This window comes from Arachis stenosperma, chromosome 3 (assembly GCF_014773155.1).
Source record: "Arachis stenosperma cultivar V10309 chromosome 3, arast.V10309.gnm1.PFL2, whole genome shotgun sequence".
NCBI classification, from domain to species: Eukaryota; Viridiplantae; Streptophyta; class Magnoliopsida; order Fabales; family Fabaceae; genus Arachis; species Arachis stenosperma.
Genome location: NC_080379.1, coordinates 46,385,058 through 46,401,048, shown reverse-complemented (window position 1 = coordinate 46,401,048; position 15,991 = coordinate 46,385,058). Strand labels below are relative to the sequence as shown.

The window sequence follows — 15,991 nt, the reverse complement described above, 5'->3', positions numbered from 1 at the left end:
AAAAGGTTCTGAAAGGAGGATGGCTTGGATTAGCTGGGACACTATGACTCGCCCACGAAAAGAAGGAGGCCTTGGATTTAAAGATCTCAGAATCCAAAATCTGGCGCTTTTAGGCAAACAGTTTTGGCAACTTGTAACACAGCCTACTTCCTTATTATCCAAAATCTTAAGAGGTAAATACTTTAGCAATGGTAATGCTATAACGGCAGAAATTGGAGTCTTACCTTCTTGGGGATGGAGGAGCATACTGGAAGGCCGAAAGATTGTTGAAAAAGGTCTTAATTGGGCTGTGGGTACTGGTGAGGATATCCGAACCTTTGAGGATCCTTGGCTGCCTCCTCCGTATCCTTTAATGATTTCTGACATGCCAAATAGACAGGCTATTTCTGAGTTGTTTCCAAGAGTTAAAGATCTAATTACTGAAGATAGAAATTGAAATCAGAATCTCATTCAAGAACTATTTTTCCAAGACGTTGCAAACAAGATTTTGTCAGTTAAAATTCAGCAGAGTAGGGACAAATTGCAATGGGATTTGAATAAATCCAAGCAATATGATACAGCTTCAGGTTACAGAATTGGCTATTTATTTTACCATCCGCCTCTGGAGCTTTGCCCTAATTATATGCAACAGAAAAAGCCGTGGATTGATCTATGGAAGTTGAACTTGCCTTACAAAATTAAGCTATTTATTTGGAAAGCTCTCCATGGCCGACTTCCGGTGCTTGCTCAGATTCATCACCGCATCCCATCTATATCACCAATATGCCCTTGCTGTCATGAAGCAACGGAAACAGTCACTCATTGTTTGATCGATTGCTCTAGAATTAAAGACGTATGGTCTCAGAGTTATCTTCGTGACTGTCTTCCCCCTCAGAGTTCTAACGACTTTTGGACATAGTGGACTGCATCAACAGAGATACTTAACCCGTTGAAGAATGCTGACCGTAATCCTCAATTGCTTGCCATCATTTGCTGGAACTGCTGGAAAGCTCGCAACCAGTTGATTTTTGAAGGTTCTACTTCTATGCCGTCTGCCATTCTAGCAAGCTCTGTCAAGTTGCTCCGTGAAATCCAAAGAACTCCCAGTTTAGGTCGTCATCTCCATGAGACAAGCTCTTAGGTGCATTCAATTTGATTTATCATTATTTCTTCTTTAAAATTTTTTTTCGTTTTTCGATCACGCACCGTTGGATGAATACCTTTAGTGTAGTGTTTTTGGGAAATCCCCACCTTTTATTATGCTGTCCTGCTTTTGGACATTTTGTATTTCATTTTTTAATAATTAATGAAATATAACCTATTATCTTTAGACCAATTCAATCTATAAACTAGAGTTTATGTGATAGCTGATAAGAAACTTCTTATTTTTTAAAACAAGAGCTGAAGTTTAAAATGTAGATAAACCTTTTATGATTAATTAGTATCGCCATCAAATCTTATTAGTTAGCAGTCTTATTTGGTCCAAACTACATTTATTATCTTTTGAAAAAGGCAACAATTTTTGTTCGACTTATAAGAATATTCTTCTGCCAAAAAATAAAAACATATAAACATAAAATACTCTTTTCAATTATCATGATAGAATTAGTAGCTTTTAGTAACGTTCACAAATTTAAGGGATTGGAATAAAAGAAATATGATAAATATTAATGTACTCTAAAAAAAAAAAAAAGAGTGGAGTGTTTTTAAAAATGATCTTGTTATTAAAAATAAAAAATTTATTTAATTACACATTTTTATTTACTTATTACTTATTTAATAAAGAGTGTTTACCAAGGAATCAATGAATGATATTAATGGTTTAAAAAGTTACAAATATTATTCACAAGATGCAGTAGTCCTTCTTCTCCTCCATTATGATAATGGAACAAGTGAAGGGAAATTCATGGGACACGATTCATAATAAGTGCGGTGAGTGGTGACTCGATATTAATGTTCACGAATTAACTGCCAATTTTCACCTTCAAAAAAAGGCATTCAATGTTTCTTCATTATGGCCTTCCTTCAAATTCTTAAGAATGGGGCCAATGCCATTATCTCCCGTTTCTAAGGGTTTTGTTTTTCACGAAATAACTCTCTTAAAGTTTTATTTAATTTAGGTATTGAATTTTCGATTTATTGATTACAAAAAAAATTATATACTAGGTCATAAATATTAAATAATCTATCTCTTATAGAAATTAAAGCTATTAGATAAAGTACATAAATAATTATATATTTAATAAATTTTACAATTAATTTTTGTGTATAAAATTAAATGACTTTATATTAAATTATGTCTATATTTCTAATCAATAAAAGTATGATGACAAATATAAAGAAGATGGCTATTACACATACAAGTCTTTTTGCTTTATAAGTCTTACAAATTGGCACAAGTCCAACAAAATACATGCATTACACTCCCACATTCAAGAGTAAGTAAATAAACGTACGTTATTCAACCACTTTCTGTATTCAAAGCGCACTACTCACCATGCATTATGAACGACTCTTCTTCTTCCTCCATGAAAACGAGTTTCTTGCCAAATTTGAAGATAATGAAACTTCAGAAATACACCCAAATGATTACAGAAATACACCCAAACGATTACAGAAATACACCCAAAATTCGTTAAAGTACACCTTATGCATAATTCAGAACTCTTTCTCTTTCTCCTCTTCATCTTCTGCTACTTCTTCTTCTTCAAAAACGATTTCAGAGATTAATGTCAAAAAACAATGAAAATCGAGAATAACGAAGAAAGAAAACAGAGAGAAAAATACGTAAATGAAGAAGGAGAAAGAGAATGCAAGAAACGAAAGAAAAGAAAAAGAAGAAGAGGAAGAGGAAAAAGAACGTGTAGCAAGAAGAAGAAGAAGAAGGTGCAGTAAAAAAACAATAGAAATTGAGAATAACGAAAAAAGAAAACAGAAAAAAAATCACGTAAATGAAGAAGGAGAAAGAAGACAAGAAAGGAAAAAAAAAGAAGAAGAAGAGAAAGAAAAAGAAGAAGATGAAGAAGAAGAAGAAGAGAAAGAGGAAGGTGCAATGAAAATGTGTAATACGATTCGAAACGCATTATGACTTGTAAATACTTGTATAGAAAAACGCTTGTATATGGAGAATTATTTAAAAGGAGAAAAATTGCTTTATTAAGTGATAAAAATCATCATCATCTTATAAAGGATTTGCTTTTTGTCGATTATATAAAAATAATGAGATTTCTGATTGGGGCAATATTTTCCACTTATCTACAAAGTATAGTCTAGTCCAATTGGCATCAAATGTTGTTACTTTTCAATTTTATTTCTGATCCAAAAGAGTGGAAAGAATGGGATGAAGGGTGAATAATTGCCTAATCAATTTTATTACAGTATTAATCTTCATCACTATATATACACGCAAATATTATTGGTTAGGATCCTTTGCTTTTCTCTTAAACAACATGCAGTAATTTAATATCTTTAAATATTATGTATATGTCACAAAAGTCAATTAAACCATTAATTAAAAGAATTAAAAATAATTGAAATATGAAATCCATGTGGGAGTAGTGATTGATGACGTGTCAGAAGCAGTTTTTGACACATGGCACAGCTTACCATCGGTAAATCACTATCTGAAGATGGCCAAAAGGGAAGAAAAAAAGCAACTAGGCAACTTCCATTGAATTGAAATCAAAGTTTGGTAATAATCCTACTCTCCCACTATACGGATTAGTTATATATTTATATTCTTGATTAAACTACTAATCTCTTGTTAAAAGACAGAATAAACTGCTAATTAACCATTCTTATACGGAGATATATCAGAATATAGAAAATAAGATTTATGTTTACAGTCAAAATCAAAATCAAAATAAAAGTATAAAGTTAGTGACTCATTCTTTGTATTTATAAAGTACTTAGTTATATCGTAATAAAAAAATTTAATATAAAATTTAATCATTCATTCTATCTTAAAATGTTCTATTCTTTTGTTAAAAAAAAGTATAAACGATATATATAATATATGCATTATATTAATAGATAGTGATTACTTTGTAATATTTATAAAACAATTTTTTTTTATCATTTTTATAAGTGCATCTGACATCCATGATCCATTACAGAGACAGAGATATTAAATCCAAATTCAAGAAAGATTTGATATATAAATTTTTATCTCTAGAATACTTTTTATTATATATATAAATAAAAAATACTTTTATTATTTTTTAAAACGTTTAATTTTAATACATTGATATCTTAAAGAGTTTTATATTATCTTAAAAAAAATTAATTATTTTGTTAGTTTTTATAATTTTATTAAATTTGTAATTAAATTTTTATATTTTTTTAATTAAATTTTTATATTATTTTTAATTTTATAATTAGATCATTGTCAATCTAAAAATGTTAAAATTAATCAAATATTTTTTTACAAATTGAAGATACCTACAATTAAAGTTCTAATTAAATTTTTGACTACATTTTTTTAAAAAAAATATTTCGTTAATTTTAATTTTTTTATAAAAAAAAATTTATTACAAAATTAAAAGAAGTGTAACGACTAAATTAAAAGAAAAAGAAGATATAAAAATTTAGTTGTAAATTTGGTGTAAATTTAGTGAAATTATAAAAATTAATAGAGTAATTAAACCTTATTTTTACTTCCATCACAATACATGATCAATTATTTGTGGAAAACTCTTTTATATTGCTAAATATTTTCTAAAATTTAAACCCAAATTTTTTTAATAAAAATATAAATTAATTGGTAGGTAAGTGTTTATTACTAGTTAATAATAAAATAAGAGCATGAGCATAAAATAGAATAAAAACCAACAGTACTGTGTTCCTGGAAATCCGTGTCCCACCCCAACTGCCTCTGTGAGGGAGGGAGAGAGGGTTGTGTAATCATTCATTTATTATTATTTTTTCTTTTCTTGAGTTACCTTAAAGTGTGTATGGATTGTTCAATACACAAACTTAATAATTTTGTTTATTTTCTTTGATTCAGTTTCAAAACTTTTTTGCTCTTAAGTGGAAACACTTCAAACTCTTTTTCTGCTTTCAATTCCAATCTATATTTCTCTTCTGCCATGGAAATGTTTCCTCAACAACACTCTCTTTGCAAATTATTCCAGTTCTCATGTTGTTCTCAAGAAACACTTGTTCTTACCCTTTGCACCAAACACTCTTCTTTTTCTTCTTCTTTGTTGCTCCATAACTTTCCTTCTCATTGCTATGGTGTAACTTCATGAGGTTCTTCTTCAATTTAAGACCTTTCTAGCTTCAAGTGGGTACCTTCCAAATCTCTGATTTGTTTTCTCTAGTTTTCATTATCTGAACTTGCTTCTGAGGTGGTTTCTCTTTAGAGATTGGTGTAATGGGGGTGGGGGTAGTTTCGTCATTGATTTTTCAGCTGGTGAAGCTCTTCATCATTGGCTCTGTTGTGACACTGCAAGGATCCAAAGGTAGCAACTTAATCTTCAGAACTCAGTGTTAAAATTAGTCTCTTTTTTATGGCCAAAAAGTAATGCTTAAGCTACAAGAACTTGATCTGGATCAGCTCACTTAATTTTTCTGCTTTTACACTGTTGTCATTGTAATTTATTCTATAGAGACCCTGAACTATCATTGTGAGTTTGATATCAAATTATTAGCAGAAAAAAGAACATATAAATGAAAAAACTTATTGTATCATCCCAACATCAGGCTGGTTGAGTGGTAGGCAAGTTTCCTGCTCGGTGTTTGTGAGTTTGAATCTTGGTGTGCAAAAAAACTTGTATTGGGAGAATCAGACGTAGTTTCTTTAGTTGGATTAGTCCAGTTCTTGGGGATTAGGTCCAGATACTGAATTAAAGAAAAAGAATTGGCTAGGATCACCAATCACCAATTCATTAATCTAAGGCAAAGTTGTTTCAATTCTCTTCTAATTAAGCTAGGTGCTAGGTTATGATTGCTTGATTAATATGAGGGAATATTCTCCTCTAATAATACAATTTGATGCTTATAGATTTTACTGGTTTATTTATGGTTGTATTTCCCACCATCATTGCAAAACCAAATTAGTGAGGGTAATTTTGCCCCTGCATTCATTGATTTTTGAGCCCTATTTCAATACACTATGTAAAAAGTTAGTGTTGTTTGTTATTATGAATCTGGTATATTTGAAGTTGTAGATGTAGAAAACATGAATTCAAAATTGTTTCCAAATTTGTCTCTTAATTGGCCGGAGATGCTTTATCTATAAAATGTTAAATATTGCTGATGAGAGTAGTAGATATGCTTGGTTTATTAAGTTGTTTGAGTCATCTCTTTGATAAGTTTGAACTAGCTGAACAAAGATTTAATCATTTAGCTCCTTTCCTCACCGTCTTCTTAAAGGGTCTGTTATATCCCCATCTCCGGCATTCGCTCCGGTCATTCATCCCAGAGGAGAAACACTTGGGCCTATCCATCATGGACACTGGAGAAGCAATGCACCGAGCTCCCCAGTGGATCCAGATGGTATATCTAAATATATTACAAAACTGGTTTGAATTTTGAGCTTTTCAAACTTAATTATTAACTTTCCTCACAAGTCACTGGTGCTATTTGACACTTGTATTGCTTCATTCAGGGTTTCTCCTATCCCCAAATCCAGCATCTTTGCCCATGAATCCTTCACCTAGAACCATTTCTCCGAGCTCTCCAGAAGTATCAAATGGTAACCTTACTTTAGTTCATTAATTCATCCTAGGATCATCTGATAAAAATATTGAATTCTTCGACATCCAGGGTCGTTCTTGCCTACTCCAGTTTCATCTCCTATTCCTCCTCATAAGATTAAGGGAATTGAACCATCCATATCTCCCAGTAGTAGTCCAACCACCATAGCATTATCACCACCGAACGAGGCTGCGCCTATATCGGCAACTGGTCAAGGGAATGCACCACCACTGCAATCAATACAACCAAGTCCACCTCAAAGGAAAGCACCTCCTATTAGGCCTCCTGAATCATCTCCAATTTCTAGAGGTAAAACACCTCTACTGCCTACATCTTTCAAATGATATTGACCAAACTCTGGCCTTATGATTGCATTTTGAACAGCTCAACCTCCAAATAATTCGCCAGCGAGCCAACCAATCGAACACGGAAGTTTTCCCCCTGTGGTTGAGAATAGGAATGCTAGCAAGAGTCACACCCCGAATCCAATTTCACCAGGTATGTGAAAAAAGTGTTGTCATGTAATTCACCAAAATTGTGTTCTTTGATTGATTATATGCACAGCTCCAACTGCAGTACCATCTACCAACTTGCCTACATCTTCACCAGTAAGTCAACCAGTTGAAAATGGCAGTTTCCCCCCTAATATTCACACAGAGGGTGCAAAGAAGGGTCATTCACTGAAACCGGTTGCACCGGGTATGCGATAAACGATACTCTTGTTAAATGTTTCTGAAATTTCCTCTTTCCAATTGGTATTCACCAAAAGTATGGTATTATTCTGTGTTGTAAACAGCTCCTCTTCCAGTCATTTTGCCTAAAATTTCACCGAGTCAGCCACCTGAACATGGAAGCTTGCCTCCAACTATTAACGAGAGTAATTCCAGTGAGAGTCACAAACAGGATCCAGTTTCACAAGGTAATTCTTCTAACTTTTTTTTTCATTGCCACTGTTCAGATGATATTGAACCTAATATATTTTTTTATGTCATTTTGAATAGCTCCAGTTGCATTATCTCCTGCAACTTTGCCAGAAAATTCACCCAATGTTCATAACAGAACTGTAAATAAGGGTCTTGCTCACAGTCCAACCGCAGAGCCAGCATCACCAAGTATGTTATGTCGATTTATTGGTCTTTATCATCTCTCAGGATTCAACTAATCAACTGTATAGTTCCAGACTTCTAGACACATTCATTTTCCTTCAAGTGCAGATTCTTTTGCATCCCCGCCATCAAAAATGGAAAATTACCAACCAGTAGGCCGTCCTGTTCTTCCAAAAGTAACTCCATCTATATCACCTGGTAAATCTTATTACCTTAATTTGATGGAAGAGGAGGGAAACCTAAATTTATACTCTGACCAGAATGATCACTTGGATTTTTCTAAATGCTTTTTTACTTGCAGCACAAGTTACACCACCAAAAAGTGCATATCCAATAAATCCACCACCTTTCCACCCCGTTATACCAGCAGTATCTCCATCAAAATTACTAGGTGCATATTTCAACAATAGATTCTGTTCAATTATCCTTCCAATCTAATTTAGTTATTTGTATCCAAGGATTGCACAACTACATTTTTCATTTAGTCATTTAATTTATTCATTTTTAAATTTATATTCTCTCAGCACTTAAAATGATGAAGGTATAAAGCACAAGGTTAAATATACTATGTTACTGGCTTGAAATATACCCAGAAAGAGATATGATCTTTTATCCTTAACATGTTGTGTAACAATTTGCCATTGAGTTGAGACATTATGGAATTAGATTCCCTAACAATAGAATGGAGACTAAAAGTAATGATCATGTGTTACTGATATGAAATTCTTCCTTAACATTCCTAATTAATTAATACTCCATACAAGTTACAAAGTGTAACAATAAAAGAATGATCATATGGTGCAGCACCTGTTGTCTCTCCCACACTAACACCTTCCAGAAAATCTGATTGGAAAAGTAACGGCAAACCAGTTTCAGCACCTTTGTACAAAGCACCAAAGCCATTACCAGCTATAGTACATTCCCCTGTTCAAGGTATGTAACATAGAGCTACTTTTAATTCTTGACTTGTAATTTTGAGCTGGTATTGATTGACCCTAAATATATTTTCCGATTGCATTTCGAACAGTCCCAGTTGCGTCACCTCCTGTGAATTTGCCCGAAAATTCACCAGTTCGCCAACCTATTCATCAAGGAAGTTTAGCTCCCGTTGGTCATAACAAAACTGAAAATAAGGGTCATATTCACACCCAAGAGCCAGCATCACCAAGTATGTTCATATATCGACTATCATATCTTCTGCGAATTCAACTATATTATTCTAAACTTCTTGGTTTTCATTGAAGCACAGATTTTCTTGCATCCCCACCATGGAAAATGGAAAATAACAAATCAGTTGGCGGTCTTGTTTTTCCAGAAATAACTCCTTCCATATCACCTGGTAAATCTTATTGCCTTAAACCATCAAACGGTTTACCATGTGATCTTCATGTGAAGACATCATCATTGAAGTATCCACCTTTCTTCTTTGATCAGAATGATCACTTGAATGCCTAATTATTTTTTCTTATGTTGTATTCATGCAGCACAAGTTGCACCACCACCTTTCCACCCAGTTTCACCACCAACAGTATCTCCATCAAAATTGCCAGGTTCATAGTTTGACAAAAAGATTCTATTTAGTTATTTCAATAGTGCCTCTAACGAAATATCTGCTGTCACAAAAAATGTACGGGTTTCTCATATATTCAATGGTCCTAGAATCTTAAACATTATATCTGATTGCTGTAATTTCTTCCTTTCTTTTCTGTTGAAAAGTCTGTTCTTCTATACTTTTTCAACTTGTGAATACTTAAATGGTGCTAAACCTGTGGTGCAGTACCTGTTGTTGTCTCTCCGGCAGTATCTGTTGTTGTCTCTCCGGCACTAACTCCTTCCAGAAGCTTCGATTGGAAACGAAGGGGAGAACCAGTTTCGGCACCATTGTACAAAGCACCTATGCCGCTACCAGCTGTAGTACATCCCCCTGTTCAAGGTATCTATGGTAACATTGATCTACTTTTGACATAGTGCATTTTTAGAATTGAGGCTGGTGAGTTATACTAACAGCATAAAGTTTCTGTAACAATATTATTCAAGCTTCAGATTATTCGAGTAATTTACAAAACGGTTTTACTTCTATAAATAAAGACACATATGACATACCTCACTTCATTTATTTATGTTGTTCTTTCTGTTGTAGCCCATGCTGTACATAATTCAAGGCAGTTTCATCATGCTCCTGCCCCTCCGGTGTCTCCTCCTAAATCTGCATCAGAAAAAGAATATCATTCTCCTGCATCTTCACCATTAACCACATCTTATAAACATCACTCTAGGAGTATAGCCACCAGCCCTGCTCCTACATCATCATATTCGGTTTCCCCTCCAACTTCAGAACACCAAGGTTTGATGTGTTACCTTACCTGATCTATCGAATATTGCCAGTATTTTAGCTGCAATTTAATATAACTTTCTTGGTTATTTTATGTAGATCACCAAATTCCTCCACCACTGCCGACAACGGAACGAACACAACATGCTTTGCCACCAGCAAACACAGGTTCCTAATAAAGAACAGTGATTTGTAAGATATTTCACTAAATAAATGATATGTAGAAATTTTAAATTACCGAACCTTTTTCCACATGGTAGGTTCTACACTTTCCTCACCAGCCAGCCAGGTTTCTCCGGCTCCTTCTCCTTGGTTCATAATATCTCCTCACCCAACCAAAAGTAAGAAGTTCTGAAATTCCATACTTACTGGAACTACTTAACAAAGTCTTCTGTTTTCATCATTCTCATATACTTATCCTTTTCAACATTCCTTATGTTTCTTTGCAAGTTCTATTTCATCCTCCTAAAGTATCTCCTTTGCGATCTCCTGCGGAGAGTCCTAAGAAGCCAGTCCTGCCTCAAATTCACACACTGCCTCCACCACCTCCTAATGAAGGTTGGCTCTTTTATTTGCATATTTTCTTATTGCAAGGTTTATTTTAATTATATTTACTAACACCTACGTTCTGTGTTGTTTCAGATTGTTTATCAACTATTTGTTCTGAGCCCTACACAAATTCTCCACCTGGAGCACCATGCAGATGTGTCCTTCCCATGAAAGTCGGTCTTCGCCTTGGTGTTTCTCTGTATACCTTCTTCCCTTTGGTTTCAGAGCTTGCTTCCGAGATTGCTGCAGGGGTTTTCATGACACAAAGTCAAGTTCGAATTATGGGAGCCGAAGCAGCAAGCCAAGATCCAGATAAAACTGATGCTCTCATTTTCTTGGTACCCATTGGGGAAGGCTTTGATCACACTACTGCCTTACTGAACTCTCAGAGATTTTGGCAGAAGAAGGTTGCAATAAAATCTTCTTACTTTGGTAGCTATGAAGTCTTGTATGTTATCTATCCAGGTATATACTTATATATATGGATTGGATTCTCAAATTCTTGCATTCAACAGTGAAAACCCACATGATTGACTGTTAGATATTTTGACATGTTTGATTTAATTGTCACTTGACAATTCTCAACTATTGACTTTATGTGAAAGCAGTCACCATTCTCTTTTAAGTGGAATTCAAGTTATCTTTATGTAAAGTTAATAGTTAAGAATCGTGAGATGTTTTGACATGCTTGACTAAATTGTCATCTAACGACTATCAACTTCGCTTCACACGCAACATCATGTGAGTTGTCACCTTCTCTTTATGAGTATTTTGGGTAGAGAATTTTTCATCAGTTCCTTTGTTTATAGGTTTACCACCATCTCCTCCTCTACCACCTTCAAGCATTTCGTCGATATACGGTGGTCCATATTCAAATAATGGTAACAATGGAAGAATGATAAAGCCCCTTGGGGTGGACATACAGAAGAGGCATCACAAAGATGGACTTAGTAGGGGCATCATTGCTATTATTGCTCTCTCGGTTTTTCTTGCTCTTGTTTTATTATTGGCTGCTGGTTGGGCCTTGTTCAAGTATAGACATCATGTAAGCCAGCCAACATCAACCCCGCGTGTTTCGCCACGTTCTGTTACCAAAACACAAGGTAATGCTGCTTGTAACATCTGGTTATATGGTGAATTAGTGCAGTACTGTTCTGTCATCAACTATTTCTTGGTTTTGATCATTAAACACTACAAAATATTCCAGTAAGAGAAACGGTACAAATTACAATCCAGGCTTTTGCAAATGGAATTCTATGCAAAAATTAATCATTATTGTTAAAATCCATTATTAACCAATAAAATACATAAGCAAATAGTAACTCAGCAGATGAAACAACGAATATATTTGTATGTTTGATTTAATCAATATATATATAAAACGAAAAGGGTTGTAACACTGCAAGACCTAATTAGCAGCCATAATTTCTTAAGATAAAGGTACTAATACTTTCATGTATCAGCCTCTTGATTATGCAATGAACATATGAATTTCACAGGAACTACTGAATCATTAGCAGCTGGGGGAATTGCTTCGGCCTCATCATCATTTCGATCTAGCATTGCTGCTTATAAAGGATCTGCTAAGACTTTCAGTGCGAACGACATTGAGAAAGCCAGCAATAACTTTAACGATTCAAGGATACTTGGAGAAGGTGGTTTTGGTCGGGTTTATAGTGGTATTTTTGAAGATGGGACAAAAGCAGCAATCAAGGTTCTCAAAAGGGAGGATCATCATGGTGACCGTGAATTCTTAGCTGAAGTTGAGATGCTTAGCCGCCTTCACCACAGAAATTTGGTTAAGCTTATTGGTATATGCACCGAGGTTAGCTTCCGCTGCCTCGTCTATGAACTCATCCCAAATGGCAGCGTGGAATCCCATTTACATGGTACTTATCTTTTCCTCATTTGCTTCCTTCGGCCTTAAGTAACATGTCGCTTGTTTATTTCTTCAGGTTAAATACTTGTTTAACTTTGATTTTATGCTTGGTAGGTGTTGACAGGGAAAACAGTCCACTTGATTGGAGTGCTAGGATTAAGATCGCTCTCGGTGCTGCACGCGGTCTGGCTTATCTGCATGAAGATTCAAGCCCCCCTGTCATACACAGGGACTTCAAGTCTAGTAATATCTTGTTGGAAGATGATTTTACACCAAAAGTATCTGATTTTGGATTAGCTAGAATTGCGGCCGACGAAGAGAACAGACACATATCAACCCGTGTCATGGGAACTTTTGGGTATGAAGTTTTTCTTTCTAGAATTCGAAACTTGAAACTCGATTGTGCACTCTGTAATATCTATTTTCTTCCAATGTTTGAAGATATGTGGCTCCGGAGTATGCAATGACTGGCCATCTTCTTGTGAAGAGCGATGTGTACAGCTATGGTGTTGTTCTTCTTGAGCTTCTAACAGGAAGAAAACCAGTAGATATGTCGCAAGCACCCGGTCAAGAGAATCTGGTTGCATGGGCTCGTCCCTTACTCACAAGTAAAGAAGGATTGGAAGCGATAATAGACCCGTCTCTAGGGACTGATGTGCCTTGGGATAGTGTGGCCAAAGTTGCAGCCATTGCTTCAATGTGTGTTCAACCAGAGGTATCGGACCGTCCTTTCATGGGTGAAGTTGTTCAGGCTCTCAAACTTGTGAGTAATGAATGTGATGAGGCAAAAGAAGCAGGTACAAGAAATTCTAGCCAGGAGGATTTATCTCTTGATTTGGATAATGTTTCTAGTCAACTACCAGATCATTTCCAATTCCAACGCCAATTCTCTGCCGCCAACTATACTTCTGGAAGTGATATAGAAAAAGGTTTGTCATCATTTGAGATATTCAGCTCCTCAGCAAGATTTGGAAGGCAAGATTCCGGATCTTTTCGACGTCACTCCTATTCGGCTCCTTTGAGAACCGGAAGAAAGCAGCAGTTGTGGCAGGTTATTAGCCGGCTTTCGGGTAGTGTAAGTGAACATAGAACCATCTCCAAGTTATGACCAGGTTCAAATTGAATCATTACATTTTCTTTTTTCCTTTAAATCTTTGTTTCATAACTCACTGACTACTCTGATTGAACCCTTTTTGAGGTTTGATATGGGAATAGAAGCACGTTGTAAATAGGATGTGACATGTTTTTTATTCTAACTGCAAAATCTTGTGTAACTGTTACTGATTCTGAAGAGGGAAAGCATTAATGTAAATGACTTAATTTAGTTTGATGATAAATGAGTGAAGTTGGCTCTTTTTCTTTAGTGACACTTGTCACTCTGTGAAAACGGAAGCTGGAAAGAGGGTTGCAGAATTTGAATGATGAAGAAAAATAGAAAGGGAAAGTGGAGAGAAGGCTCTGAAATCTGTTTTGGTAGAGAGAGAAAGTGATATGGATAAAATGGGAAGCTAACAGAATCAGTTAGCAAATCTTGCTTTATATACCAACTTATATGATAAATATCTTAGACTAATTGAATATGCTAACTAGTGACTAATTATCAATTATAAATGCTAACTAAGCTAATGCCTATCTACTATAGCTAATACATTCAGGTAACATGCCTCCTCAAGCTTGCAGTGCTTGGTTGATGAAAATCAAGCATGCCAAACTTGGACACACAAGAATCAAAAGGAGCAGGGGATAGAGGTTTGGTGAATAGGTCCGCCACTTGATCTGTAGTGGTGATTGGTAGGAGATGAAGCAGGCCGTTGAGAAGCTTATCTCGAACAACGTCACAGTCGATATCGATATGTTTGGTACGTTCGTGGAATACAGGGTTAGGTGCAATATGCCTGGCTGATTGACTATCACAGTACAGGGAGATTGAGAGTTTGTGATCTATGCGGAGGTCCTTCAAGAAGTAGCTGAGCCATTGAGCCTCACAGGTGGCCACAGCTAGTGACCTATATTCAGCCTCAGAAGACGATCTGAAAACAGTAGATTGCTTCTTACTCTTCCATGAAATGAGTGAAGAGTCCAAGAAGAAACAAAAACCAGTAATGGAGCGTCGCGTGTCGGGGCATTGTGCCCAATCTGAGTCAGCAAAGCCAAAAATGCGAAACTCAGAATCTGCTGCAAAGAATAGCTCCGAGGCCGGAGCTGTTTTGATATAACGAAGGACACGATATGCTGCTTGGAGGTGAATATTAGATGGTTTGCTGAGAAATTCACTAAGTTTACCCACTGCAAAATTGATATCTGGACGCGTGTTAGTGATGTATACTAATCTGCCAACCAATCTGTGGTATTGTGATACGTCAGAGAGTAGCGTTCCTGAGTCCTTAGAAAGCTTGAGACTATACTCCATTGGCGTGCTCGCTGGTCTTGTGCCTAATAGGCCACACTCATCCAAGAGATCTAGAGCATACTTCCTCTGATAAAGAGCAATTCCTTTGGCAGTTCTTGCAACTTCAAAGCCAAGAAAATATTTCAAATTCCCTAAGTCCTTAATCTTGAATTGGTGATCAAGGATGGTCTTGATGGATTGAATCTCAGTGAGATCATTTCCAGCAAGGACGAGATCATCAACATAAGCGAGTATCATAGTGAAGGAGGTCTCGGATTTGTGTTTTGTGAACAAAGAATAATCATTCTTTGCTTGTTGGTACCCGTGAGCACAGAGAACAGAGCAAAGCTTAAGATTCCACTGCCTACTAGCTTGCTTGAGTCCATAGAGGGACTTGTCAAGTTTGCAAACCAAATCGGGAGAGGAGAGCGGTAATCCCGGGGGAGGCTTCATATATACTGTTTCCTTCAACTCACCATGAAGGAATGCAGTGTTTACGTCCAATTGGTGGCAGTGCCAACCCTTGATTGCAGTGAGACAAAGTACCAATCGCACAGTAGTGATCTTAACCACTGGACTGAAAGTGTCCATGTAGCCTAAACCATATCGTTGTGTATAGCCCTTTGCAACCAAGCGTGCTTTGTGCCTCTCCACTGATCCATCAGGATTGAATTTGACTTTGAACACCCAGCGGCAACCAATAGTTTTCTTCCCTGGTGGTAAAGGGGTGAGAGTCCAAGTTTTAGTTTGCTCAAGTGCCAAAAGTTCTGCATTAATGACATCTTTTCAACAGTCTTTTTGGACGGCTTCTTCATAGGTTTTTGTCTCATTGTGTGTGGAAACAGCAAGAGAAAAATTCAATTGGTTAGTGGATAGAAAAGAGTAAGATATTGAATCTGAAATTGGATATTTGCATTTTGAAATTGGCATAACTTGTTGAGCAGTGGTATTATTTGCACAATAAAAGTCATTTAGATATGCTGGTGCTCGCCTAGTCCTACTAGACTTCCTAAGAGGTGCAGGGTGAGGTGATGCATGAGTGTCCACGTGAGTATGTG

At 35.8% G+C, this 15,991-nt stretch overlaps 1 protein-coding gene across 5 annotated transcripts; it reads left to right on the top strand.

Moving 5' to 3' along the window:
• The first annotated feature begins 4,860 nt into the window (after nucleotides 1-4,860).
• Nucleotides 4,861-15,620, top strand: LOC130968539 (uncharacterized). Of its 5 annotated transcripts, none has more exons than XM_057893875.1 (24): nucleotides 4,861-5,441; nucleotides 6,355-6,477; nucleotides 6,590-6,676; nucleotides 6,748-6,987; nucleotides 7,063-7,176; nucleotides 7,243-7,377; nucleotides 7,475-7,597; nucleotides 7,686-7,790; nucleotides 7,893-7,982; nucleotides 8,086-8,175; nucleotides 8,589-8,717; nucleotides 8,812-8,952; nucleotides 9,034-9,123; nucleotides 9,269-9,334; nucleotides 9,562-9,717; nucleotides 9,925-10,128; nucleotides 10,216-10,284; nucleotides 10,377-10,457; nucleotides 10,567-10,674; nucleotides 10,759-11,130; nucleotides 11,475-11,768; nucleotides 12,165-12,554; nucleotides 12,659-12,902; nucleotides 12,986-15,620. In XM_057893875.1, the coding sequence occupies exons 1-24, from the start codon at nucleotides 5,354-5,356 to the stop codon at nucleotides 13,650-13,652; spliced, it is 4,206 nt and encodes a 1,401-aa protein (XP_057749858.1). In that variant the 5' UTR covers nucleotides 4,861-5,353; the 3' UTR covers nucleotides 13,653-15,620. The 5 variants fall into 5 exon arrangements, with proteins under 5 accessions (XP_057749858.1, XP_057749859.1, XP_057749857.1 ...); XM_057893876.1 differs by having other exon boundaries at nucleotides 4,862-5,441; nucleotides 7,255-7,377; nucleotides 7,680-7,790; XM_057893874.1 differs by having other exon boundaries at nucleotides 4,862-5,441; nucleotides 7,680-7,790.
• Nucleotides 15,621-15,991: the final 371 nt, after the last annotated feature.

What these genes read in the sequence shown, in the direction of transcription:
- LOC130968539 (XM_057893874.1), top strand. Translation starts at nt 5,354, where the DNA reads ATGGGGGTGGGGGTAGTTTCGTCATTGATTTTTCAGCTGGTGAAGCTC. An exon ending in TTTGCCACCAGCAAACACAG is followed by an intron (nt 10,285 to 10,376) that starts GTTCCTAATAAA and finishes TCCACATGGTAG; the next exon opens with GTTCTACACTTTCCTCACCA. An exon ending in ATCTCCTCACCCAACCAAAA is followed by an intron (nt 10,458 to 10,566) that starts GTAAGAAGTTCT and finishes TTTCTTTGCAAG; the next exon opens with TTCTATTTCATCCTCCTAAA.